Source organism: Anomalospiza imberbis, chromosome 12, assembly GCF_031753505.1.
Source record: "Anomalospiza imberbis isolate Cuckoo-Finch-1a 21T00152 chromosome 12, ASM3175350v1, whole genome shotgun sequence".
NCBI classification, from domain to species: Eukaryota; Metazoa; Chordata; class Aves; order Passeriformes; family Viduidae; genus Anomalospiza; species Anomalospiza imberbis.
In genome coordinates this window covers 14,450,401-14,477,339 of record NC_089692.1, presented here as the reverse complement: position 1 = coordinate 14,477,339, position 26,939 = coordinate 14,450,401, and the positions used below count along the sequence as shown (strand labels likewise).

The 26,939-nt window shown below is 48.0% G+C and overlaps 2 protein-coding genes across 6 annotated transcripts in view; both read left to right on the top strand.

Moving 5' to 3' along the window:
* The first annotated feature begins 24 nt into the window (after positions 1 to 24).
* Positions 25 to 26,939, top strand: part of CENPT (centromere protein T) — a 72,810-nt gene continuing 45,895 nt past the window's right edge. Inside the window, exons 1-13 of one of the 2 annotated variants that reach the window (XM_068203023.1) lie at positions 25 to 2,640; positions 3,705 to 3,831; positions 4,331 to 4,424; positions 4,597 to 4,730; positions 5,557 to 5,590; positions 6,732 to 6,874; positions 7,314 to 7,739; positions 10,406 to 10,582; positions 10,913 to 11,116; positions 11,776 to 11,866; positions 13,133 to 13,297; positions 14,044 to 14,148; positions 15,658 to 15,800. In XM_068203023.1, the coding sequence (XP_068059124.1) occupies positions 2,125 to 2,640; positions 3,705 to 3,831; positions 4,331 to 4,424; positions 4,597 to 4,730; positions 5,557 to 5,590; positions 6,732 to 6,874; positions 7,314 to 7,739; positions 10,406 to 10,582; positions 10,913 to 11,116; positions 11,776 to 11,866; positions 13,133 to 13,297; positions 14,044 to 14,148; positions 15,658 to 15,781 (2,340 nt within the window). In that variant the 5' untranslated portion in view covers positions 25 to 2,124 and the 3' untranslated portion in view covers positions 15,782 to 15,800. Of the gene's footprint in view, positions 2,641 to 3,704; positions 3,832 to 4,330; positions 4,425 to 4,596; positions 4,731 to 5,556; positions 5,591 to 6,731; positions 6,875 to 7,313; positions 7,740 to 10,405; positions 10,583 to 10,912; positions 11,117 to 11,775; positions 11,867 to 13,120; positions 13,298 to 14,043; positions 14,149 to 15,657; positions 16,261 to 26,939 lie in introns of those variants that run through there. The other variant, XM_068203022.1, reaches the window with a different exon arrangement.
* RANBP10 (RAN binding protein 10) overlaps positions 17,914 to 26,939 on the top strand; it is a 66,176-nt gene continuing 57,150 nt past the window's right edge. For 2 of the 4 annotated variants that reach the window (XM_068203026.1, XM_068203027.1), the window contains exons 1-2: positions 17,914 to 18,326; positions 19,196 to 19,307. In XM_068203026.1, the coding sequence (XP_068059127.1) occupies positions 18,122 to 18,326; positions 19,196 to 19,307 (317 nt within the window). In that variant the 5' untranslated portion in view covers positions 17,914 to 18,121. The remainder of the gene's footprint in view (positions 18,327 to 19,195; positions 19,308 to 26,939) is intronic. The other 2 variants (XM_068203025.1, XM_068203024.1) reach the window with 1 other exon arrangement.

Sequence of the window (26,939 nt, the reverse complement as noted above, 5' to 3'; positions counted from 1 at the left end):
AAACCACAAGGAGACAGGAAACGTAAGAAAACAAAATATACTTTATTAAAATTAAGCATGTTAGCACCTCAGTGTAACCTGGAGAAGTCAAACAGTCCAGCAGGTAACCAGTCCAGCGAGGCCAAATGGCTGAACATCCTGAAGTGCATCCCAATGGTAGAAAAAGTACCATGACTGTCAGGACATGCACGTTCTGAACAAGCTCAGATGCACAACCAGCCTCGTTTGCAAGGAGGGATGTTGTGCTGCCTGCTGTCTTGATGGGAGCATCTAGAGCTGCTGGACCAATCACATATGTTAGATCCTATGGTGGAGCAGGTGTCTGCTTGTCCTATAAAAGAAACCAAAACCAAACCCAAAACAACAAGCCAAACCGACCAAACGAAAAGATTGCCGCTAACTCGACTCGCAGAAAAATCAGTACGGCACAGAGCTGGAGAGCTACATATCAGATTGGAGAATAAATTAAACTGAAGTAACAGCGAGGACTCAGTACATGGATAGACATGTAGCATCCTTACAGATGACCATCCAACTTGGCACACACATTAATAAAAAAATGACCCATGCATCATATAGCAGGCTGTGACAACCTGGAGCTGAACTGGCTTCAGGATTTACAGAGAAACCTCCGGCTACAAAACCCCACGGTGCCCTTTTGTTCGGTTGTATACAGTGTTGAAGCTGATGGTTGTAAAGCTACATTAGCCAGTGTTACAAAGATTACATAATTTCAAACTAAAGATACTTTTTACATTTAGAAAATACCTCTATAAAATTTAGTAGAAGTGACATCCCAATCTACTGAGCACAATGCACTCCGGTTCCAGAAGGATCTCACCGAGCCAGGGAGCACTCGGGAATTCTCCCCTCGAAGGTGAATATGGGCACAGTGGTGAAGTGCCTTTCGTTCTCAACATCCATCGTCATTGCCCATTGCCACAGGGCGGTGCTGGGGCACCAGACACTCCCCTTCTCCTCCTCCTCCGAACTGCTGAGGGATCTGTTCTACCAGCCAGGCTGGAAGAGCACAACCAAGCCAAACCCGTGGCTTGGCTACCTTCACTCCACCCTCTCTCTAGCCAATGCTGATTTGGCTTCCTGTTGCAGAAAGTGAAGGGACTGATGCTGGCTAGAAACAGAAACTACACAACCATTCCACATAGATTTGTTACAATACTCTTAAATCTTGGTTTAGAACACACAAGCAGGTTTTAGTATGGTCTTGCCTAATGTACAGATTATTAGTCATGCCAACTAGTTTAGGATTAGACAGGAAAGGTTTGCAACCACTGCAAGTAAAGTCACTTCTGTTTCATCCTGGTTCTCAGAACGAAAGCCAAGGATTAAAATTCCAATGTGTTACAAAGCCTCCATTTCATTAGAGGGAGTCTTAAGCCAATGAGATAAACTACAGCTGTTAAGTGCCACCGTGTTCTTTGTACCAGACTGTAATCCTTACTGGTGTCAAGAGCATGGAGACATCTGTAACCAATACACACACGCTGCAGAGAAAGCAGAAACTACACGGTACAAGAACACTCTTTAATCTGGGGGTTCTGTCACGCTAGGAACAACAGTCTTTTATGGCATCAGTAATTTACTGAAGAAACACATCACCCTGAGAGGGTTTCTAAAGCTTTCCTCCGCTGAGCGAGGCTGAACGCGACATCACCGACCGTCCTGCGATGGGTACAGTGCCCACGGCAGTCGGACACGCCTTCTCCAGGGTAGTGTTGCTGTTACCTCACTTGACACAGAGCGAGTTTATTTGCTGAAAACTGATACCCTACGTCCACTTAGTGACGACTCGGGTCCCATCCGCGCTACGAGCAGCGCGTTCTGACACTGCACACAGCGGGTTTGATGGGCCCGGTGTGAGGTGACACCGGAGATAACGTCGGGGCGACAACGTGGCTGGGCACCGAGCTGATCCAGTCCGGGCAGGGGAATCCAGCGGCGAGGCCTTGCCCGGCTGGGGGCAGCTGTGGCGTGGGCTGAGCCGGGCACGGAGGGGCCGCGGTCCATCCCATCTCTGCTCTGCCCGGCACCGCACCGAGGGCGGCGGAGGCTCCGGGATGGAGAGCCCCGCGCCGGGCCGGGCGCCGGCAGCCCTCAGAGGCCATGGCGCTTGCGGGTGCCGGCGCTGGCGGCGTGGAGCAGCCGGTCCTTCTCGCGGATCTCCTCGCGGAGCTGGGCCTCGGCCAGGCGCAGGCGACGAATGTTGCCCTTCATCTCCTTCATCTTCACCTCCAGCAGCGCGATGATGTCGCGCTGCTCGTTCAGCTTCCTCAGCAGCTCCTCCGACGTGGTGCCCGACGACAGCGAGTACGAGTGATCGGGGGGGCCGCCCTCCACCGGGCTCTCCTCCCCCGCCGCCGCCGCCGCCGCCGCCGGTACCGGCACCGGCAGCCGCACGGGGCTGGGCCCGATGGTGGCGGCGGCCCCGAGCTCCACCTGCACCGTCAGGTCGATGGGCTTCACGTCCTCGGCCGCGCCCCCTGCAGGGGCCTCGGCGGCGGCCGCGGGGCCCTGCGGGGCAGCGGCGGCGGCGGCGGCGGCGGGGCGGGGGCGCCGGGCCCGCTGAGCCTTGCGCTCGTTGACGCCGCGCAGCGGGAAGATGGTGGGGACCCGCACCAGGTAGGACTTGCGGCCGCCCTGGAAGTGCTCGCTGCAGACGCGGTGGCCCGTGGTGGGCTGGAAGGTGCTGAAGCAGCCGCTGACGCCCGCCCGGGAGACGTTCTTGAGCCAGAGGCGCCGCAGCTCCTCGTCCTTGGGGAAGGTGTAGAAGTGCAGCGCCTTGTCGCGGTGCGAGTTGTTGTAGCAGCCCGGTACGCAGCAGGTGAAGCCCGGCATGGCCTCGCGGGGCGGGGGGACACCCGCGGCGAGCGGGGCGAGCGGCCCCGCCGAACTACAGCTCCCACAAGGCCCGCGCGGCCTCTCGCCACCGCCGCCGCCGCCGCCCCGGAACTACGCGGACCACAATGCACCGCGGCGCCGGCGGAACTACCCGCCCCACACTGCGCCGCGGCCCCTCCCGGCGCGCGCGCACGTCTCGCGAGAGGCGGCGGGACGCGGGAGGCGTGCGGCCGTTACCGGCCCCGCCATGGCCGACGGGCGGCCCCGGGCCAGGCTCGGCCTCAGGCGCAGCGGCCGCCACAACGCGCGGGCGGCGGCCCAGGTGCCCCCAGGGATCCGGAGGGGCGGGCGGGAGGGGAGGAAGAAGAGAAAGAAGGGAGGAAGGAAGAGTCGCTGTTGGGATCGACCATCCCGTGGCGCCCGCCCGGTCGCTCTCGGTTTGAGGCAGCAGCGCGGCCCCTGAAGCAGGAGCGGAGGCCGCTCCCTCAGCCTTGTTCGCCTTTAACCGTGGAAAATGGGCCGAAACTCCTGACTTTGGCGCTGCCCAGTGGCGCGCAGCTCGGCGGGTTTAGGCCCTGAGGCCGCTCGGGATCTCGCCCACAGGAGGGTTTCGTGCTGGAGCCCGCCTGGCCTGGAGCATACCCCGGGCTGAATTGTATCCCGTCCACACGGGGAGAGCCACCGCTGTCAAAAAGCTAACACGCGCAGTTTCTCTTCGGAATTGGGAAAAAGTTTCTTGCTTGCTTAGCTTGTTATTAGAACATGGGTGATGGATGCTTTTGTTGTTGGGGTCTTTAATAATGAAAATGCTAGCTTTAATTGCTTGTCTCTTGATTTCTCTCTAGACTGGATTGAGTGTAGAAAACAGGAGTAAATCTGTCAGAAGCACCGTGGCAAAGCAGACACTGGCAGTGTTCCCTGACCTCAGAAATGGCACACCACGGCTTATGCTCAAGAGAGTCATGCAGAACCGTAAGTGTCTTTTTTTCAGGAGAATTAAGAACAGAAAGACAATGTTTTTGTAGAGTTGAGAAAGCAGGGGGTGTTCCTTGGTAGCCCATTATCCTTTCCCTGTTACACAAAACAGAAATCAGATTGTTGTATGACTGATTGATGTGACAGAGGAGTCACTGCAGGACACCTGAATGCAGGATACAGCTGGCTGAGAGACCAGGCCTTGCACTGGTGACATCAGAGCTTTGAAGAGCCTCTTCAAAACCCCCTTCTTCTGCTCTTCTTATCCTGGTGCTGCATTTGGCTGTAGGATCAGGTGTGAGTTATTATTCTGCTGCAGTGCAGGGAACCCCTGTGCTGCCAGCTTTGTCACTGCCAGCCTTCCCAGGAGCACAACCCAGTTTTCACTAGGTCTTTATTTTAATCTACTAGTAAATGTTATTAAAGCCTATAGTGTAGATGTGACACCCTGCTGCATTTCCAGTTGAGGAAAGGAAATGTTCTGGTTTGTTGGCAGAACCCCAGGTTTCACCGCTGGCACCTCAGATATCTGACCATGAAGACACACAAGAAGCTCATTCAGAAGTCCCATCTAAGAGGGTTTCCAGCATGTAAGTAGTGGGTTTTTATAATTTATACCTTTACTACTCTGCCAGGTAGAGCTGCAGTTTCTCTGGTGGGACTGGGGAGCAGGACTTCTCTACTTGTGTTTCAGTGATCAGAATTGTATCTTGTCAGGTGGGATTATCAGAGATGCCTCTCCAGCTTGGTTTGTTTTGGTAGGGGGGAATTGCAGCTGCCAGATGTTGCTCCTGAGGACACGTCTATCACTGTGTTCCACATGAAAAAGAAGAGAAGAAAACTCAGCATTTCTGAATTTGAGAGAGCAGCAGAGAGACGACTTCTCCAGTACCAAGGTAAGGCTGCAGTCAAGAATTACCTTGCTCAGTGCTGCATTTGCTGTCAGCAGGTTCTCACCTGCTCAGCTCAGTTGTCAGGAGCTGCCCACTTGGGCAGTTGTAGGTTTGGAATCCAGACTGCAATATCTCATGCAAAGGGGATGATGGAGAAAGTGAAAGCCCCCATCCTATCAAATTTAAAATAAACCTTTTTAAGCCAAGTTCTGGGCTCTGCCACGACTATGAATAATTTCTTGGCTACTGTCACTTTTGCAACTTGGTGCTTTTTGAGTTTTGAAGTGTCTCCAGAGGAAGTAATCCCTGTCTTCTTCTCAGTTCTAGAAACTTTAAAATACAAGCAGCTGCATACTTTCCATTGCAATTATATAAAATAATGGTAAAGTTCTTTGTGAGCAGAACAGGTTTGAGTTCCAGTTTCATCAAGAGTCTGTGGAATAGTTACCTGTGTTTCTAAAACTGCAGGTGTGTTTGGGTTGGGTTGCTGAAGGGTGGTTGTGACCAAGACCTAACATCTTGTCATCGATGTGGTAAAATTAAAATTATTAAATGTGAAGGTATATACCATGTCAAATGTTCATTGAAATAAATGAAATATCTTTCTTAACCTTTCAGAAATTGCTTATTAGATTTCTAATATGCAATTCTGAATTGTAGACAATAAATACTAAAGTGACCCCGTTATCTAATTCTGTTTGCACCAAAGTATGATGTTTGAGGATTGTAGCATGGCTGGCTCTGAAAAGAGGAAGATCCACTGGGATGTTCCTGTAGCCTGTTGTGTAAAGGGTAATTTCTCAACTAATGTGCCATCACCTTTTTCTAGCTCAATCAACGTTGGACAGCACAATTATGACTCGGTGAGTTTAACCTAAAATAACTTCTTCTTAACTTCTGTCTGTCCTGGGTATGATCACATCTGAAGGGGTGAAGAACAGTGCAGATGCCTGGGTTCTTTTCAAGACCTGTGTTAGTATTAGCAGTAACACAGACATCTGCCCCTCTGCTGATGGAATTTCAAGGTGTTGCACCACACACCTTTTGATTTTCAGAAATTGTGGCTCTGCACTGTATGCCTGGGTAGGTCTAGCTTGTATTGCTACTATTGCTCCTCTTTTTACTTGCTTGGATCGTTCCATTTTCCTTTTGCTGTCATGGTTCCAGCAGTAAATCAGTACACAATATACCTTAGAATATTATCCCTGCCTGTTCATAGTTTTATCACATCAATTGCATCTGTGCAATTGTATTTTCTGGACTTTAAAAGCTTTTTAGTGAGTCAAAGAACTTGCTTCCTGGTCTTGCCCCTGTACTTTGCAAATGACCCTGGCCAAAATCAGCGCATTACTTCACCTTTCTCACTGCAGCCCTTGCCTGGGGTGCCACACAAGATGCTTTTTGGGGCTGGCTTTTGTACTTCTGTCTTTGAACCTCTGAAGCCCCTTTTTAATTGGGTTGCCTGGAGAGAGGGACAGGAGGTCATTGAGCATTGTCAATCTTGAGGGTGCAGAACACCTGCAGTGAGAAACATCTTTTCCTATGCTTTAGGTGTTGCTATCAGCTTTCATCTTAGTCACAGTGTGTTGGTATCTGTACTTTGCTGAGAGTATGGATAGTAAGTAGATTCTTAAATTTAGGAAGTCCTCCTACTACCCCATTGTCACCTAGGGTATATCGTTACTCTGAAACATTTTTCCCTTTTTATTTTTTGTTATTTTAAGATTTTTAAAATTCCCGACCCTTTGGTCAGCTGTAGTGTTGCAGTGTCTCAGGGAGGCTTTAAAACAGTCTGCTTCCTGATCTCTGTGATACATATCCTGATGTTGGGTGATAGTATGAAAATAAACAATTAATTTAAAGACTGACATATAATCTTCAAGGGTCTTTTGGGGAAATTTCTCCTAGTTCTGCAAAATGTGTCGCTATTAGTGCCATCATGTCTGTATTCTGAAGGTGAAAGTGGAGTGTGTGATTTTGACAATTTTCCCCCTCCTTTTACAGATCCCTTCATATGTCTGTGGGCTCCTTGCTGGCCCCAGACAGCGTAGAAAAGAGGGGCTTGCTCCGCAGGCCCAAAACCCGCAAGGCTGTTGACATGGAAGAGTTTGAAGGCAGAGTGGAACAGAACATGCTGAAGAGCAAAGGTTTCTTTAGTGGTGTTATTTCTCTTTTGGGAGGCAGGGGCTTTTAGAAGCATTTACTGAAGCATGGTCTGTATTTTAGAATTTAAAATTTACTAACACATTCACAGAAATAGAGTGGGGTTTGGGAGGCAAGATTAGAATGAGGTTCTGCCTCAGCAGTTCCTTTGATTCTGTGCACTTTGCCTGGTTTGGTCATTTAAAGCACAGGAATTGTTTGGGATCATCTTCATCTGTGGGTACTGAGGTCTCTGTTGTTTGGTAGGGAGAGTTGTGGGCACAGAAGTGAGGTCATACTGTGTCAATGTTTGATCTGTTGAGAAGGAGTAAAATTTGGTTGAATGACTTAAATAATGAATTACACAAGTCCTGGTAGTATAGTATGTCCCTATGACCTTGAACAGTTTTTCACACAAAATTTGTGTTAAAACTTTCTCAGCAGGACAGAACGATCTTGTGGACTCACAGTCTGCATCTGGGATTCGAACAAGCATCCTGACAAGTGATGCAGAAATGATGATGAATAGCACAGAGCTCTTTATTCAGCCCCAGCTGGATGAAAAGAGCCAAAGTAAATTGTCTGCTCTTGAACCCCATCTGTCAGATTCAAAAACTTCAGCACAGAGGAGCCTGATTTCTGATGCAGATCAAGAAGAAGCAAGGCTGAAGGGCCTGGTATCCAGTGTGAGCAAAAACCAGGGAAGGACCCAAAGATACTCCAAGAGCTCAAGCCTTGATGATGAGCATGTTGACAGAATGACTCGTGTATCTCCAGAAACCCCTGCAGAACAAGGGGAAGAAAAGCAGTCTCATTCCCAGCAGAGTAACCCAATGGCACAGATTTATTTTACTGAAGAGGTGGTTTGCTGTAAGTGCTGTGGGTTAAGGCTTAGCAGGTGTTGTCTGAACTCACAGAGTGGTTGAGGTAGAAAGGAACCTCAAGGTTCTTTTCTCCAACCCCTCTGCTCTGGCAGGGCTGCAAGGAGCAGGTTGCCCAGGACCCTGTCTAAATGGCTCTTGTGTCTGCAAGGGTAATGGCTGCAAACTGTCTTCCTTATGTTTGGATGGAGCCTCCCATGTTCCAGTCTGTCCCAGTTGCCTTTTTTCTTGGCACTGGGCATCACTGGAAAGAGTCTGGCTCTGTCTGCCTTACACCCTACATTCAGACACTTGTATATATTGGTAAGATCTGCCCTAAGCCTTCTCTAGGCTGAACAGTCCAGCTCTCTCAGCCTTTCCTTCTAGGAGAGATGCTTCAGTCCCTTAACTTCTCTGGTGGGCCTTTGTTGGACTCTGCGCTGTGTCCATCTCTCCTTGGTACTGGGACCCCAGAAGCGGGCACTCTAAATTGCTCACAAAAAATAAGGAGATAATATGTAGGACATGTAGACAGACTTGGAAGGAATCTCTGGAAGTTTCTAGTCCGTACCCTCACTGTGGTATGGTCACTTATTTGTCACAGCCAACCTCTCCATTGACTCCAGGGCCTTAAAAATCTTTGGACAGAGGCAGTTGCCTCCCTGCTCCCTCTGTACCAGTGCTTTGCAATTCCTATTGCTTGTCAGTTTTTCCCTGGTACCTCTCCTTGGCATTCATTTCCCTGGCCTTGTGCTGGTTGTGTAAATGGGAGCACATCTTCCTCATACTGTTTGGACCAGGCAAAAGTTGTTTTGAAAGGACAAGGGAAGGAATCAACAGAAAAAGTTAGTTGCTCAGAGCAGCTCCAATAGCAGGCATTTTTAGGACAAAGGGATAGATAATGCAGAGCGTGGAGGATGTGGAATAGGGGACTGGATCCAATGAGGGGAGTGAGCAGATCTTTAAGATGCTGGACTTAATAAGGCATTAATGTCAGAAGTTAATGGTGACATAGTTCTGCTCTACCACAGGAGGCTGCTGGTGGTGTTGCTCCCCAGTGTCAAGTGAAAAACAGTTGCAAAGATTTTTCCAACTGGTTCCTAAGATTTGACGCCAACTCCCTAAACTGCTTGAAGTGCACACAAGTGTTTCTTCTGTGTCTTTTTCTCCCTCCTTGGTTTTTTTATTTACTAGGAAAGCTGCCAGGAGAAACATTAATGATCTGTTTTAGCTGTTTATAGATGGAGCTCCCTTCTGCCCTCCAAAAGTTCAAGTACAAATTTGGGATCCCCAGTCACTCTAAATGTTTCCAGGATGTCTTTGAAACAAGTTGTGTCTTGTATAATTGAAGACCTAGACATAAGTGATACAGAAGAAGAGGTGTTTAATAGAGTGAATGGAGTGGAACAGGAAAAGATTTTCCAAGAGGGTAAGAAGTACTTTGATTGTAGAAAGGGAATGGAGTATAATCTGATTTAAACAGAGTTTTTCAGGTGACTTGTAAAATAAGACTTAACTTTACTCAGAGTAAAATCAGACTTAATTGTACAGTAGATGCTGGAAATAATTTAATTCAAGACATACTAGAAATACTTGGACATTTCCAGACAAGCTCTCTGAAAGTGGGCTGTGACTGGAAGTGGAATAAAGGTTCATATGTTTTGGCAGATCTGTACTACTGCTCAGCTTCCCGTAGGAAAGATGAAGAGCTCTCATCTGGCTAATCTAAGCTAGTTAATATTTCACTTCACTTTAGGCCCTGTGTTGATGTAGGCAGCCCAATATTCTGGTTAGTGAAATTGATACAACTGATTTTTGCACTAACTTTGGCCAGATTTCCTTGTGCCCTTCACTTGGGCTTGGGGGTCCCAAGGCCTTGCCACATTTGTACTTTTCAGTGTGAAAACTCCCAGTTGGTGGAGAGGATGGTAAAAGTGCAGTTTGACAGCTTTTGGTTCTGGACTCGGCCAAGATCTCCAAACCCTTCAGCAAGTAACAGCATTGTCATGTGTGTCATGATGTCAGAGTGCCCAATTTTCACAAAGTAATTACCTGTGTGGGTTTCTGCTTAACTGAGCTACATAGTAACAGATATGTGGACTATATATGTAGTATAAAGGAAAAAGGAATACTTAAGTAGTCAATAGCTCAAGTTTTTAAACACAAGTAAGTCACATGTCTTTATATTTCTCATCCTGCATGTCAGAGGCTTGTCCTGGATGGTTAAAACCACTCTAGGCACTCTTCTCTCTACAATGGAATATATCTCTTACAAAACTGTTTATTCAGAAAAATGGAAGAAATTGGGAGTAGAATCTGAGCACAAACTCCCAGTATTGTTAGATTTAAAGGGAAATAAATTGGTCTTTTACACAATCACCAAAACACCAAAATTGAAAATGGCCATAGAGATGGGAGATCTGGAGGAGCTCTGCTTACTGTAAGTAAAATTCCTTCATTGGGATCTGATGGGCCCCTAATTAGGTGGCTGTGGAGCAAACACAGAAAAGTTGGGCATTTCTCAGCTGTGAAGGGAACTGCATCTGCTTTTCTCATTTACAGCTTATGGCTGAATTTATTTATCAGAAATAAATTCCAGTGGGGGTTGACCTGTATGCTGGTGGTTGGTTGGGGTTTTTTTGTAGGTAAGATGTATGATAGAATTTCTTATTTTAGCTGCAGAACATGGTGCAAGTGCTGGATATTCTGAAGATTTGGAAAAGAAACTGGCTGAAAAAGGAGAATTGCAGATAACTGCAGCACGGGACAGCAGAGGTGAAACAGAAATGGCTCCTTCAGCAGGAGAGGAACTGGAAGAAGGCAGCATTGGAGCCCACGGGTCTCCCAGAGCTGGTGAGGACACCTCTGATGCTGGCAGCTCTCTGTCGTGCCAGAGTGCTCTCATGCTGCATGACTGGCATCAGTGCTGAGAGAAACAGTTAACTTCCTTTGTTTTCTGGAATCTGGGCTAATTACTGGGCAAATATCAAACTGATTTTGTCATTTTAAGCTGGAAGACTGCATTTTATTTAAAGGGAAACCAAAATTTGGTTTGGTTGGCAGTAGTGTTTAGAAGTGTATAGTTACAGCAGGTATCTTCGATTAAAATTTATTAGTGGAAGTTCCAGAATCAGGCAAAGATATTTGTTTCACTGCTTTATTTTTCCTGTTTTGGAAATCTAGAACATGAGATTACCAGAGGCATTGGAGCTGAAAGTCTGGCCAGGCACTCACATGCCTTTTCCTCATTGAATAAACCTGAGATGACTCCATTAAATGAATCTGAGGAACAAGGAGATGAGCTACAGGACCAGGCTCTGATGCTAAATATGGATAGTTCAGATAGTTCAGATGCTGAGGATGAAGTTGAACACCTTGCAAGTCAAGGTAAGGAAGCTGCTCAGCATTTCTGTTAACATTGTTTTCTTTCTTGCTCTCACTTGTTAAGAAGTGAAGTTCAAGAGTGAAGTTAAAGACAATGCAGATTAGACTTGGAGGAAACCATGGGTTCATAGCAGAGAACAGGTGAGATGCTGATAACAGGAGCCTTGCCTGGAGGGAGTTACGAAAATCTGCAAACAGAGAGAAGTTTATAGTCTGGCCCTTGTAATGTGACTCTGTAGCTCAGCTTGTCCCTTTGTTCAGGAGAATTTGCCAGTGTCTTAGCAAGATGACAGAGGTAGCTTCTAGACTTTGAAGTTCTCTCTGGTTTAAAAGGCTGCAGCTTTGTGGCAACCTAAATTAACCCAGCTGTCAGCCACTGCAGCCTGGTTCTGAGTGTGTGTCTCTGCAGCCTGGCCGGCCAGCTGGGCCAGCACATGGGCCCAAGGGAAGCCACCAGCCTGTGTGGCAGGAGCTGTGGGGGGGTGGTACTGCAGCAGCCAGCAGCTGTGCTGGCTCAGGGTGCTGTGGGGCACAGCCAGAGCACAGGCAGTGTGACCAGGGCCAGGCAGTGGGGAGCTGGCTGGGTTTCTGTCTGCTGTGGCAGCACTGCCTGCTCCAGGAGTTCTGGAAAGACTTCAGTTCCTCCAGTACTTTTTTCCCAGAGGTTTCCATGAAGACTCCTGCGTTTGTCCGTGCTCCAGCCCACAACCTCCTGCTGTCAACACCACATGTTGCAGAACCTGCTGCTCCCAGGTAAGCATAAGCCATGTCCAGCAGTGGCCTGGCAGAGGTGGGGCTGGGGGCAGAGCAGAGCCTGGCTCTGCCAGCTGCTCTGGCAGCTGCCACAGGGAGTGAGCAGTGCTGAAGTCTTTGAGTGAATGTCAGTGCTCTTCCAGGGCAGGTCTGGTGCCTTAAAGCTTTCCAATGAACGTTCTTGTAATATTTTCTGTGCTAAGGCCAAAACTTTTCCTAGGAGTTTTTCAGTTGGTAAGACCACTCTGGAGCCACAGACTCCAGTAAGGGATGCAGAGGCCCTTGCAGAAGAGGGCGAATTACAGATGGCAAGACACTGATCACATGGAATGGCATAGTTGTATTGACTGCAGAAGCCTAAAGCTGTGTGCAGTTGTCATGTGCTGACTGAAATGAAGCTCTCTTAGAGGTAGAAAGTGAACCTGTCCTCTGCATTACTCCAAATTAGTTAACCCTCTTGACTAGAAATTTGGCTTCATCAGAACCACTAGCAGTGGGTCCTAGGGAACAGGAGGAATTTTCTAGCCCATGACTTTAGAGCTTTGTCTATTAAAGCAATAAACAAGAAGACAAAATTCTTTTGCCCACATATGGGTAGACTGGAGAGAGTCAAGTGATCCACACACCCTCTCTGGGTTTTTGCATGTGTTAGCCTGAGGTTGTAGTTTTTTTCTGTTGTTTTCCAATTATGTTCTGAATGAATCCATGGGGTTCACTTAACTCTTCCATATTACAATTTTTCCTATTTTAGAATGGAAGACAATTGTAATTTCCTTTAGGACTTACAGTCTTGTTTAATGGGGGGTGGGAAACCCTACAACCCACAAAAAAAACCCCATTGAAGTTCTTAATAGTGTAGAAGGATTCCCTGCAGAGCAGCCTCCCCTGTCCACAGATGCAGAGGTGACCTGTGGTGCCTCAAACTTTGTGCACTGCTTTAAAGGGAATAGTGCAGGGATGCAGTGGAAACTGCAGTCATGTATTGGAGAGAGCTCCAGTTTGCTGACAGTGTGTTACATGAGCACTCTGGAATCAAGGAAACTTGAGCCTGGATTGCTTCTCTCAAGGCCATCATGCCACATTAACTGTTTGCAAACTGCCCTGTGTGGGCACGAGAGTTTTGAAGAATTGGGAGGGAGAAAGAAGGAAGAGCTCAAGGTAGTTCTTATCCCTTCCAGTTCAGCTTAGGGTTTCTCCAAACTCTGCCTGGTGTTCTCTGCCTCTCCCTTGTTCATTCAATGTGTGAATTTTCAGTTTTCCTCAAAGGTCTCCCATGAAGCTGTTGCAGCCTAAGACGGTTCCAAAGAAATTGAGAGCATCCCCGAAGAAACCACGGGAACCTCAAATGCCAAGGAGTTTGATAAAGGAGATATTCAGACATTTTGCTAAAATGCCAGTAGCCAGAGATGCATTCCAAATTGTTGAAAAATGGTATGTAGCAACAAACTGCTCTTTCCATTATTTTTACTGTTGAGGTTTTTTTTCTTTCTTTTCTTCCCTGAAGTAATAAGCCTGTTGGGAGTGCTGCTGACAAGCTGACAGCCCTCTCTCTTCAGCTGGAAAGAGTTTTGAGAGGCCTGATAAAAGTGGGCAGAAATGTGCCAAGTGCTGTGTCTTGCCGTGTGTGTATCTGATCAGTGCTGCCTTTCAGGAGCATCTGGGTTTTGTCCCCACAAATTGTAGCAGTCAGAGTCTTGTCTTTATCAATTTCCATGAGCAGGATGGCTCTGGACAACAGTCATTGTGCTGGGCACAGTGAGGTTGTGCAGCGTTCCATTGGAATCCAGGTTTCTCAGCTTTTTGAATCCTTAGACCTTGTTACCTTCATGAGTAAAATTTTTTATTGTTTGAAGACCGTCACTGCAGCAGCCAATATCCGACCCTCAGTGCTGATTTCTCTGTCACTGGTGTCAAGCCCTGTTCCTGCATGCGTGGGAAGTTTGGGAAAGGTTCTGGTTGTGCAGCTGTTTCACAGCTGTCTTGGCAGTGAAGTTCCAGGGAGCCTGGGCTGAGAAGCCAAGCTTTGTTCATGGGCTGGAGAGCTTCTTCTCCCCCAGCTTTCCCTGGCAGGCTAGTGCAGCAAGCACAATGAGCAGCTCTAGTGCAGCTTGCCCTGCAGAAGGGGGTGAGTAGCTGGTGTTCACACACGCCACAGTCTGGTTTGATTTCCCCCTCAGCTCTGAGAGATACTTCAAGCAGCTGAGCAATGATCTGGAAGCTTACACCCATCATGCAGGGAGGAAGACAGTGGAGGCAGCTGACCTGGAAGTCCTCATGAGAAGGTAATGGAAGGGTTGTTACTAATCTGCAGTAGTGTTTGGTGATGTTTGGTAGCCCAGTAACACCTGGTTGTTGCCAGAATGTGCACCAGCAGTGTTTGTGTAGTAAGTGTGGGATCTGGGATTTACTCTGTGTGAGACCACTTCTGTCCCAGGAGGCATCCCTGGACTTGGGTTGCACCAGTTGGTGATGGTGGAAGGGCAAGAGGAAGTAGTGAAGGGTTGTGAGTGCAAGGAGTCATCTGAGGAACCAAGAGGAGAGGAATTTGTGTAAGGGTGAAGCAGTAATGTCTGGGGAATGTGTAGAAGAAGTAGAGAAATGCTAAGAGGGAGGCTCGCCTGCACTGTTTGCATCCTTGAGTGAGCTCTTTGCTAAAATCATCTAAAACTGACATTGTGAGCATTTTCACATGTCCTGATCTCTGTTTTGGTGACTTGCTCTTCCAAACAAAATCCACTCTTCCTGCTGCTGCACAAGCTGATACTTGTGATCCAAACTGACGGTTCCTCTCGAGAGCAGGAGAAAGCACCCCCAGCCCAGGAGGACAGGGCTGGCCTCTCCTAACAGTGACATTCCTGGACAGCAGCCTGGAAGAAGTGTTCTCAGAGCTGCCTCACTGGTGTTCTGTCCTCTGGGCGTTCACAGCTGCCCTGTCTCCTGCCTGGATTTACTTTGTTCTGTGACCAAAACACAAGGGATTTATTCTTGGCTTAGAAGCCCTCTGTGAGGGCTGAAGCAACCCACCACTTTTCATTTGAAGTCATTACTCTGGGTGGTTGTTCTTAACCTCCACTGGAAGAGTTTTAAATGTGATTTAAAGTCACCTGGGGGATAGTACAGGGCACAGCTGATGACACTGGCTTTGCATGGGCCTCTGTAGGTGAGGAACAATCAGGAATTGTTGCTGGCTCATGCATAAGAACAGCATCTCTGTTCCTTCCACACGGGAAGTGTGAATAAACGTTGCACTTTATTTCTTTCTGCAAAACTGGAAGATGCTGATTTTTTCAGACCAGTCAGCTAAATGGTGTACAGGAAAACTCCATGGCCTACACAGTTGGCAAATGCCAACCACCTCTGAGTTGTGACTGGAAAAAAATCTGGGTACTGAGCTATTTCCTTCTGTCACATCATTCTGTGCACGTCTTCAAAGGGTAGAATTTATCCCATGGTAGGTGGATTGTGAATTTAAAAAGCAATGAGCCTCTACATTGGTCCTGATCAATATAGATGAAAATCCCCATGGTAAACAGTGGGAAGCTCTGTGGGAAGCTGCTCTGCAGGAGCCCTCTGGGTCTGTCTGCTCTGCTGTGTGGGTAATCCTGGCATTGCACCATGCACAGGAGCTGAGAAGCTGCCTGCAAACACGAGTCTGGAGCTGTTTGTCACAAGCAGTCAGAGCATTTCAGCTCTTAAATGCAAAAACATCACTGCAAGAAAACTTTGATACTGAGTGGAACCACACTTCACTAACAACTCTTGTTTCTTCCCTGCTCTCTCTCTGGCCAAAGGCAAGGGCTGGTGACAGACAAGATGCCGCTGAACGTGCTGATAGAGCGTTTCTTCCCTCTGGAGTACCGGAAGCTCCTCATTCCAGTTGCAATGAGTGGAAATAAAGTGATCCCCTGCAAGTGAAGGTGCAGGGCTGGCCCCTGTGGGTGGGACGGTGGCCTGCTCCCAGGGGCTGGCTGTGGCTTGTTCCATGTCACTGCTCCAGGTGATGCTTTTCCACGCGTAACCAGTGAGGCAGCCCCTGCTGGATGTTCTCCTGAGTGGAGGCAGGTTGTGCTGTGGCCACCACACCACCCTGCTGGGTCTCAGCAGCCTTTGTTACAAGCAATTTGACTATCCATATTTATATATGTTACCTCTGAATAGTTGTACAGCTCTGATAAATAAAATGTTACGTGTATTTTTTGTGATGCTGGTGAGCTGAGAGGGTCCTGCATTGTGGTGTCCACATTGTTCCTAGCAGGCATTTGGCTGTGTGGGTGCTCCTCATGCCAGCCATGGTGCCCCCTTGTTTTCCACTGGTGTTCCTGTACAGCATGGAGGAGCTGGTCCATGCTGTGCTCCTCACACAGGGAAACAAAGCAAAACTTTTGTATGTGGTTGTACTGCTTCCAGGGAGCCTAAACCACACTAGGAATGAGATCTGACACAACAAAGGGTGCCAAGGAGTGTGACTTTGTAGAATAGTTCAGAAGCTGGGAAAGAATAATGCCTGTGACATGTGCCAGTTTCAGAGGGATGGAGATGGATTTTGGACTTTCTCTTCAGTGTCCTTCTGGGCAGTCAGTGTGACACGAGTTGTCTCTCCCCGTCTGAGGCTGTCCTAAGTCCTGCTGCAGGTATGGCTCCTCCCCTCTGGGTTATGCTGTGTGTGCAGCAGAGCTTCCTCAAACTACAGCCAAATGGCACAGTCCACAGGGACTGCTGGAAATCCAACCTGCCTCCTGGCAGCAGGAACTGGAAGTTAAAGAGACTGAACAACACTAAAAGACACAATGGCCAGTACAGTTAAAATCTCTTCAGCAGGCAGTGCCAATCCAAATGACAGGCATTTTTCAAGGATATTTTTCAAAACATAATTCCATTAATATAACAAAGAGCATTTTTTGCTGATACAGTGTGGCTGAAGCGTTGGAAGGAAAAGGCTCCTTTGAGAAGCTCTGCTGGGAGCAGCGTCTGCATGTCCTGCCTGCATGGGACTGGATTCCCTTCTCCAGCCTGTGTCAGAGTTCCCTTTCTTCTCACCAGAAGGTGCGGTTTCCCGAGGGGAGGGATGGAAGGAGACAGTGCTTTGCACCTGCTGCCTGTCACTGTTGGGCTGACACTGGGTTTGGGTGTTCCGTGGGAATTCTTCAGCTCACTGGGGCCTTTTCCTTAGGCTGGGTGTATTCCGAACAGCTGGTACGTGTTTGGCAGTCTGGAGTCTCAGAGGCTGTAACTTTTTGCATCAAACTGGCTTGTACGGATATCTACATATCTATAACTATAGATGTAATCGAAATATGTAACTATATAAATATTCTCTCAAGGAAGGGAAGATCATTCTGTCAAGAGCACCTTGTCTCAGACCTGGAGCTTCAGTTCAGGTCAAGAGAATGCAGCTCTCGCCTTAAGCAGGTCTCCAGTTGCTCCGACAGTCATGGCTTTGGAATGATGACGAGGGCCTGTTTATTGCTATGGAGACGTGGAAAAAGAATGGAAACATGGAATTATGTGTGTCATACACAGGAGAATGAACTCATTCTAGAAGTCTGCTCAAGGACCTTGTTTTTCTTCCTGCTGGCCGTGGCTTCAGAGCAGTAGTTCAGTTTTTGTAGCGTACTCTCAGGGCATAATTGCATTTTTAAAAAAACGGCATTCGCACATGCAAAGACTGTGGCCGTTCGGAGCAGCCGAGCGGCAGAGGCTCCGGGGTGTCGCTGGCGCGTGCCCGGCGGGCCCGCAGCCGCCGCTGTCCCCGCGCGGGGCGCTGCCCGCTCCCGCCGTGGCGCGCGCTCCGTTTACCCGTCACCACGGCAACGGCCACGCCCGCAGGGCCCCCTCGCGCGCCGCCATAGCTGCCCACGCAGCGCCTGACGCGCGGGCGCCGCGCGGCGGCCGAAACCGGCCCGTGAGCGGAGGCGGCCGGCGGGCGGCTGCGAGCGCTGGGCGGCCCTTGGGCTCCGAGCTGCCGCGGAGCACGCTGGGAATGGGAGTTTCGCAGCCTACGGCACGGAAGGGAGCAGAGCGGAACGGGGACACGGTTCCCAGCGTGCAGCGCGCCAAGGGGGGGGACGGGGCTTTGCGTGCTCCGCCTCTCGGGAGTTGTAGTCTCGGCGGGAGACGGGGACGGGCGGGCGGGAGTGACGAGGACTGCGCTTCCCGTCGGGCGGCGCGGCCCCATTGTGGGCACGCTCGCAGCCCATTGGCTGCCGGCCGCGGCCGGGCCTCGCTCCCCGCCCGCTGACACAAAGCGGGTCCAAGATGGCGGAGGCGGGCGCGGGGAGCCCGCACGGCGGGGACGCGGCGCCGCCGGGGCCGCCCGAGGAGCAGGAGCTGAGCCGGCGCCTCCGCCGCCTCTACCCCGCCGTCAACCAGGACGAGACGCCACTGCCGCGCTCCTGGAGCCCCAAGGACAAGTACAACTACATCGGCCTCTCGCAAGGCAACCTGCGCGTCCACTACAAAGGTGCCGGGCTGGGGCGGCGGCGCCGGGTTCGGCCCGGGCCCGGAGCGGGACGGCCCCGGCGCGGCCCTCGGCCCGGCCGCTCCGCGGGGCCCGCCGGGCGCGGGCCGAGCCGGCAGCGGGTCCGGGGGCCCCGGGGCAGGGGCGCCGCGAGCAGAGCGGGGACGGGCGGCGCCGAGCTCCGGGCGCCTGCTTGGCCCGGGGCTCGGGCCGGGCTGCCTGGGCTCGGGAGCGGAGGCGCTGGGGAGCAGCCGGCTCTCCCCGGTGGAGCGTGTGGCCTTATATAACGCTGTGCTGTGTCGCTCGCCCGGGCCCGGTGCAGGCAGACCGTCTGTTTACTCTGTCATCCTGCTTAAAACCCAGCCGAGGGCTCGGATGGCCCCGACCCGCTGCCTAACCGGGGCTTTGGCTCCTCGGGTTTACACCAAAGAGCTGCTCGCAGACTTGCAGCGCGATGTTTTCCTTGCTCGCTGTTGGAGCTGTTCTCCCTACCCACCCAGAGGAGAAGTGATTATTCCTTTTCCTGCCTGGCTAGTAAACACTGATGTCATTCCCTTCTTGTGTAATCATTTTTGTCTTCTGTCTGTGTCCACTGGTCTTCACATTATGTCTGTGGGGAGGGGAGAGGTGGTACTGAGAGTCTTTCTCGGAAACTTCATAGTGAAAACAAAGGGAAAGCTGAAGCGCTTGTGCTGTAGGAATTGTTATTGGTGGCAGTGCAGAGTTGTGTATGCTGGTTCTCTGGAAAGTGTGCTTCCAATGGCTGGCTCCGAGTAGAAACAGATCCTTGCTGGCTTTGGTCACTGAGGTTTTAGATCAGGATATGTGAGAGGCCAGATCCCCTCAGTACTTACATTTCTGTTCTTTCTTAGGTCACGGTAAAAATCACAAAGATGCTGCCTCGGTCAGGGCCACTCACCCCATCCCAGCAGCCTGTGGCATTTATTACTTTGAAGTGAAGATCGTCAGTAAAGGTAGAGATGGGTAAGTGCCTCGTTGCAGCTCAGTGCCTGGGGATGTGTGTCTGGCAGCTCTGCTGGACTCTGGCCTCCTTTCCGGAAGGGTTCGAGGTCCCGTGGCTGCTGGGTGCAGCAGGCAGGCACAGCATGGGCAGGTTTTGTCCTCCTGGTGAATGGATGGAAATGAGGTGGAATGCCCTGGAAGCAGAGGCACTGGCACAGCTCTGTCCTGAGCTCTTGGAGATGGGCACTTGTAAAAAATTCAGTAAACTGGGGGTCTCTGGTGCAATATGAATTAAAATAGGTTTTCTTCTTGCTGGCAAGGTCTGGTCACTCTGATTTCTGGAATTGTGATGCCTCAGAAATGAAGTGAAGCAGAAGGGAGGAGCCTTGAGCTTAATTTTGGACTGCTGCAGTGGTGTTGATGTGGTGCAGAGTACTGGAGCACTGGGGAAGGCAGTAAAGGGGCATTTCTAACAAGGTCTGGAGTTCTCTTGTTAACGTGGGTTTAAGTTTTTCTCATTATGAAGGTGTCAGTCTGCTCTGTGTGGATGGCCCTGGCATTGTTTATTGTTAAAGGATGAATATGGCAGGAATATTATCTGGAAAGCAAAGCCACACAGGAGGAGGGATTGGGTGTAATTAGTCAATCCAGTCCTTCAAGAGTGACATTTGAACTCTGACCAGTTTAAGGGCTGTGGGGAAGGCAGCTGATGTTCCTACTAAAAACCTAATGAAAGTGACAACTTGTTACAGTTGAGGTTTTTTGCGGTCATTGTTGAAGTGAGAAGTGGCCTACTTGTAAAGGGACTTGGAAGGATCTTGGTTTGTGCTGCATTTAGGCCCTTGATAATTACTGGGTTATCTGCAAAGGTGGATGTTGGGCTGAATTCCTTACAAATGCAGGGGAAAGACCATCCTTATTCCTTCATTTCACTGACCTGGCTATTAACTGCTTTGTCTGTTTTGAAACACTGCCCTTGATTAGTTTATGTAACTGCTAAAACTGAAATAATTTGCAGTGAGCTTCAAGACAATTTTCCAAAGAAATCACATTACAAAAGGTCACTGAACAGCACTTAATCTCTACTGCAGTCTAGATCAGTCTTAAAGGGAGATAATGGAATTTTCTGCTTGTCTCCCAAGATCAGAGTTTTCTGTATTAGTGATTTGTTGTTTTTGTTGTATTCTGTAATTACAGCGACTTTCCAGGAATAATTAATTCCAAAGAGACAGAACCATGTGTGTTAACAAGCTGAACAGGAGCTGCTGATAGCTCTGATCTGAGGTCGGGCAGTGGCTTCGAGAGCCTCTCTGATGTCCCAGCCATTCCTGTGCCTTGTTTTTCTTCTGCTGGTGGAGACAGATCCAGCTTTTATCTCGCACAGGGTGGTGCTGGGGATTTGTGGTTGTGAATTTCCATTGCAGCTGCTGCCTGGCTGTCACTTGAGAAGGTGTTTCTGTGTACCTCACCTTTAATAGTTTGAATTGTTCCTGCTGGAGGCTCAGTGTGTTGTACTAGTGAACTGTGGCAGAGATCTCTTCTGGAGAGGCTCCCCAGTGTTGACTCCATCATGGTGACTTCAGTTCAAAGGACTGAAGGTGCAGACATCTAAAGAAGGGATGGAGGGAATGAAGTTCTCAAGCAGTGTCATGGCAAAGCCTGTCCCTGGGAACAGCACTTTAGCAAGGGGAGAGGAAGAGGAAGGAATCCTTCTGAGCTCATTTTCAGAATGGCCATTTCAGCCTCTGCCCTAGAGCTGGTTATGTGACTCCTGTATGAGGTAGTGAGGTAAGCATGTGAAGTTACTCCCTGCATATCTCTTTCTGGAGTTTGTGATGGCATTTCACATTTAGGTTTGAAATGTGAGTGATTTGGTTTCGAAACAAGACTTACTCCAGAAAGGCTTTGGTGAAGTGGATTTCAGGAAGTGTTGAGGAGTCTGATTTTGCTCAAAGCTGTTGTCTTTCTGTGCTCAGCATTGTTAGTTTAGGGCACTGAACTCTGGTTAGATACTGACACTTGCTAATAAACAACAGAAACTAAGGTTTCAGATAAGAAATGGGATAGAAGCTCCCAGTGGCTCTTCATGGAGAAGGAAGAATCACAAAGCTCACACGATGCCTTTTTGCAGCCTGCCAAGGGATGTTGCCTGTGTGTGACATGCTCTGAAAAGAGGCTTCTAGAATTGGCATTAGGCAGTGCCATTTTGGATTGGTGATGTCACTGTGGGAGAGAAACCTGAGCTGTGGAGATGACTCAGGTGTCAGGACCACCTTTTTAACTTCTCCCCTGTTTTTCATTGGGCTGAGGGGGTTTAAAATCAGTATGCTCTGGTTCTCTCCTGTTTTCTCCCACCACATCATATCCTAGCAGTCAAAACACACATCCTTGCCTCCCCCTGTTTTCCAGGCTGACAACTCCTGTGCTCACCTCAGAGCCAGCAGAGGGGAAGAGGGAGGGAGGGACTGCAGCAGCACTGACAAAGGTTGCTTTGCCCTGCCACAGCTGATAGAAAAACTTCCTCTTTTGCACTGCTTTGTCTTCCCTGTGCCTTAATGCACCTGCCCCAGAAAGGTGCTTTTGTTAAAGAAGCAAACAAAATTATTTATGAAAACTCTGCCTTTGCCATCATTGGACTTCTCTGCCTCAGCATTGGTAAAATCATTTAGTGGTGGATATTTCAAAGCAAGTACAGCATCCAGAAAGTCCATTTGGTGTATGTAAGAAACTTTTAAGACTGATCAAGTTTTCTTTGCTTTGGATTTTCCACTGCTCATGAGATAAAACCACAGACCTTTGAGAAGGAAAAGTGTGATTCAAACTTACTTTTAGTTGAATGGTAGCTATTTTTTATTCTGGTGGATTTAATCTTAATTGATAAGAGGTCATGTTCATTTACTGGGTTTGTTTTTTCTGCAGTTTTGTTTTTTGTTTTTTGTTTTTTTTTCTGGAAGAGGGGAGGGTACCAGGATACCATAGAAAAATTGTCTTGACAAGGTTTCTAGGTAACATGGAACAAATCAGATCTGTCAGTCTGTTGATCTGTTGCTACTTCTTGAGGGGGGAGATCGTTCTTATCCTTGGAGAGCACAGGAGAACTTAGTTTGCACTCTTTAGTCCCAGCCCTCCTGTCACCTCCTTGTCTGTGCTGAGCACACAGGGAGTGGTTCCACAGCCCTTTGGGATGATACATGTCAGGGCTGTGGGATTCTGCCCTTGCATTTGCTGTATATTTCTACCCCTTCCCTCCTGCAGACACACTGCTACCCTGTCCTGTGGTGAGCTGGTTCAGGGAGGTAACTAGGGGAAAGCTGGCCAGAAAATAATGGATGATGATTTCATCTATTGACGTCACTGTCAGAAATTACTCCTTTTTTTTTTCTTTCTTTAAATTGAGGTCTACTTTTCAGGGTTCCCTTTATTAATTGAAGGTGATTCAATAAAGTGATGGCCTGAGCTGGCAGACAAAAGGGTAGGATTGCAGCAACCCTCAGTTCCCTTCAAAGTGTTGTTGAACTCTTCTGTTTTAAGACTTGCTGGTAGTTAATTCCTGAGCCATTGTGTGCCTGTCTCCTGAGTGTTGTCAACTGGAACAAAAGGACAAGAGGCAGTGGGTCACAAGTTGTGGCAAGGGAAATGCCAGCTGGACATACGAAAGAATTTTCCTTTGTGAAGATGGCTGTGCACCCGAACAGGATGCCTGGAGAGGCACTGGCATCTCCCTCATCAGATTTGCCTGGGGGAGCCCTCAGTCTGCTGACTGACAGAAGTTTCAGAGTTACTTATGCTTTGGGCAGAAGGATGAAAAAAGAATGTCCCAAGGTCCCTTCTTGTCCAAACCTCTCCGTGAATCTGTGCATGGCTTGCTTCCAGCATTCCTCAGATGAGCAGATTGGCAGAAATGCCTGTGACTCCTCTGTTCCTGAGCTGCCACAAATAACTCAGGCTTTTATCCTGGTGCTGTTTGCAACAGTTCAACCTTAGCAGTATTTGAAGCCCTGAACTCTTGTCCTCACTCCCTCCAATACGTGGTTCTGTTTGGTGGTGATTTGTCAGCACATCTCACAGCCTCTGTTTCCCCACTCCGTGATCTCTGCTTGGTAAACAGGAACAGGGAGAGACTCATCAGGGTAGGGCAGCCAACCCACAACTTAGAGGTTGTTGTGACTCAGAAGGACAAGTCATCCTTGTCCTCTTTATGCTGGGGCAATGTGAGCTGTCTGTGGGTGACAGTGTGTGTTCCTGACCACCAGTTTGGTTTCTTGACTGGTTTTACCTCCCCCAGCCACGTGCTGGGTTGTGATGGAGTGTGACTGGGGAGGACATTCCAGAGGCCAACCCTGATGATGCATGGCTTCTAAATTCTGGCAGAAGTCACCTGTCCTGCTACCTCCTCTCCGTTTCTGAGCTGCTCCTGGAACAGCAGCTTGTGGATTGCCTTTGCTGTCTATTCTAGGAATGGTTTGGTCTTGGACAGCTGCTTACTCATGGGTACTTTGGTGTGCTGGCATCCTGACCTCTCTGGTGGGGTCAGAGCTACTGCCTGCCCATAGTGACTCTGTGCAAACACAGCAAGTGTGCTCTGTGGGCAGAGGAGGTGCCAGGGCAGCCCAGTGGTTTCATGAGGACTTTGAGCCATCCCAGGAAGCATCTCAGTATGGCTTTTCTTTGTGCCATGATGTGTTTTGTGTGCCAGCATTAGTGACTGTGTCATGAGCTGGATTGTGCTCACAGTCTTTTTGCTGGATCAGTACTTGAAACAGTGAGTTTTGCATTAGGTGGAGACCCAGAAAGTCAGGAGAGGGAAGCTGGAAAGATATAAGCCACAGGAAATGCTGGTAGCCTTCTTCCAGCACCATTCCACTGTTGCTTTGAGCTGTGCAGCCCGTTGTCCAGAGATGTTGCTCAGCACTAGCTTAGGTTGAGGACAGTTTTCTGGGAGAGGGAGAAAGGAGTTCTTTGAGGAGAGTGGCTGAAGAGCTAATCAGCTTAGTCCATACCATAGTTTATTTTAAATATTTCTTTAGCTTTCATACACAAGTGCACCATAAGCCAGACTTAAAAATAGCTTAGTTTCTCTCTGTCTGAAAAAGAAAAATAAAGGTCAGATGTGTTGGTTGGTTGCAGTCTGTACATTAGTAACAAATCATCTGCCCCTTTTCCTTGCTTATGTTTCTCCTTGCCAACTTTCCATTTCTCCTCAGCATATGGTGAGTGTGATAGCTCTGTGAAAAGCCTTTTGCTCGTGTTCTCTAATGGCTTCCAGATGCTGACAGAGGCCTGTCCATGGAGAGCTCTGACAGCATTGGCTGCTTATGCTCAGACACCTTGGAGTGCCTGTCTGGATGTGGCTGTAGGGAAGGGTAAGGGATATTCTATAGGAACTGAGGATTTCTTGTGTGAGCCCTGATTTGTTACTGGTAAGCCTGTAAATAATTGATTTCCTCCCTCCTTTTTATTTTTTTTCCATCCTGGTTTCCAAGAATCCAAAACCAGCATAGAGAGGGGGTTGTTCTGATTGCAGGTAGGTCTGCTTGTTTGAATTTATGCTGTTCTGCAGACACTCACTTCAATAACCCGACACATAAATAAAGCCCCCAGGTAGATTCCATAAACAGTTCCTGCCTTGTTCCCATTTGCAGATTGCCCAAGCAAGTCCTCCTTGCTCAGCCACCAGCTGTGCCTTGGTGCTTTTAGGTGTAGAGACTCATTTTCTGCAGAGGTTTTGTGTCAATTGATGACACCTCATACAAGTTGTTATTTCTTTGTCATTGTTCTGCTACACTCTTCTGAAAGGGAGTAATATTGAGGGCAGCTTTTCAGTGTAAAGGAGTCATGAAGTTGGAATATCTCACTTGCAGTTGATAGCTTTTATTATTCCTTTCTTTTTTTATCAATGAAGTGGAAATTTAAACCGAGTGTTTTATAGCAGTATCATGGGCCATCCATTGTAATAGTTGAGTAACAATTTGTCATTAAAATTATTTGTGAAATAAGGCAATGAAATGGAAGCAGTGATGGTGATATATGACTTTTCCACTTGTGATGTGTGGATTGAGGTATGTCTGAGATCTGAGATTTCCTAGATTTCAGACTGTGATAATTATTTTTGTTGTTGTTGGGTTTTTTTGTTCAGCTTCTTATAACATTTTGCACAGTAAAGAAGAAAAATTTTGAGAAGAGGTTATTTTTGTTTGGTTAATTTTTGTCCTCTCTCCCTCTGCTATTTTTGAGTATCCGTTACAGAAAAGGTAAGAATGTGACAAAAGCAAATTCAACATCTTCAGAATAGATGTCAAACATTACTATACTCAGTTCTTCAGAATATGTTTGCAGTTAAATCACAGAATAATGGGAACTAATTATTTACATATTCTAAGCTTGCAGATCTAAGGAATTCTCTTTGTAAGCTGGATAACTTTTATGTAGGAAAACCTTTTTCTTTCACTTGAGGAGCCTTGGAATGCTGAACCGCTGAAGAATTTATCATCCAGTGTGAAGCTTTGACTGTCTTTCTTCAGCTCTCCACTGAAGCTGAATTGTGTTAGTTGTGGTATATCGACTCTGTGGCCAGATTCATTTTTTATACCGCTTTTCTAGCAATGGGATTTACACTGTACCTGTGATATAAGACTGGATCTCTTTTTCCACACTACAATCTGCCTGCTTGTTAACAAGTTCTTTTACTGATGCCCTGGTCCACATGAAGCCTTTGTCCCTTGTTGTGGAGATGTCAGTGTGTAAGGATCTGTGAGTTCAGTGTGTGGTGCTTTCCCAGTGCTTGCCCCAGCTCTGACTCTCTGCTGCTGTTTAAAGAGAAAGTGTTCTTATTTCACCAGAACATCTCTTAAAACTTCAGGTGTTACTTTTTCTCTGAGATGTTTTCCACATAATTAACCCCCCCTCCAGGTCTTATGTAAATATTGCAGCTACTTCCTTCTGTAATTTCATTAATTATTATTAGGAGGAAAGAAATCCTCCTTTCATAGGAATTGTTACCATCCAAGCCTAAAGCAGAGGAAATTAGCCTATAAGGATGTGAGAATACCCCCTAAGAGGCAGCTAGCTGCTGGTAGAATATTTTCTTCTGATTTGGGTATTGCATTTATATTGTTCCTCCTGTTTTTCAGAGGAAAAACAGGGGCTCAGAGCGCTGCATTTTTAATCTGGCTGTTATGATGGACTGAAATGCAAGATTAGTCACCAGAATGAAAGTCTTTTAATGACTTGCCCTGTTTTGGATGCCTTTCTGTTAGACATTGTGGTAATTCTTAGCATTGTTTTTTACTGTTTTCTAGCCTTTGTTCATGGCAGCAAAAATGTTTGGTTACTTAGACTGGCAGTCAAATAATCTTAAGTCCTTTCAGTCATGGAAACCTGTTCAACTTCCCTAATATATTTTCAGTGACTGTGAGCAGTGCATTTGGAAGTGAGGTTTGTTAATCAGCAGGACAACCTGAACAAAAATCCTACTTATTCAGCTGTGTGTAACCAGAATAGATAATCAGAGAATGAGTATCAGTAATGCTTTGTGCTGTTCCCAGACTTCAGGCACCATTTGCCACTGAGATGGTTTGTGTGTGAACTTTGTTGGATATCAGCTGACTTGCAGAAGGAGTCAGCTGCCAAGACTGAAAAAAAAAAAAAAATTGT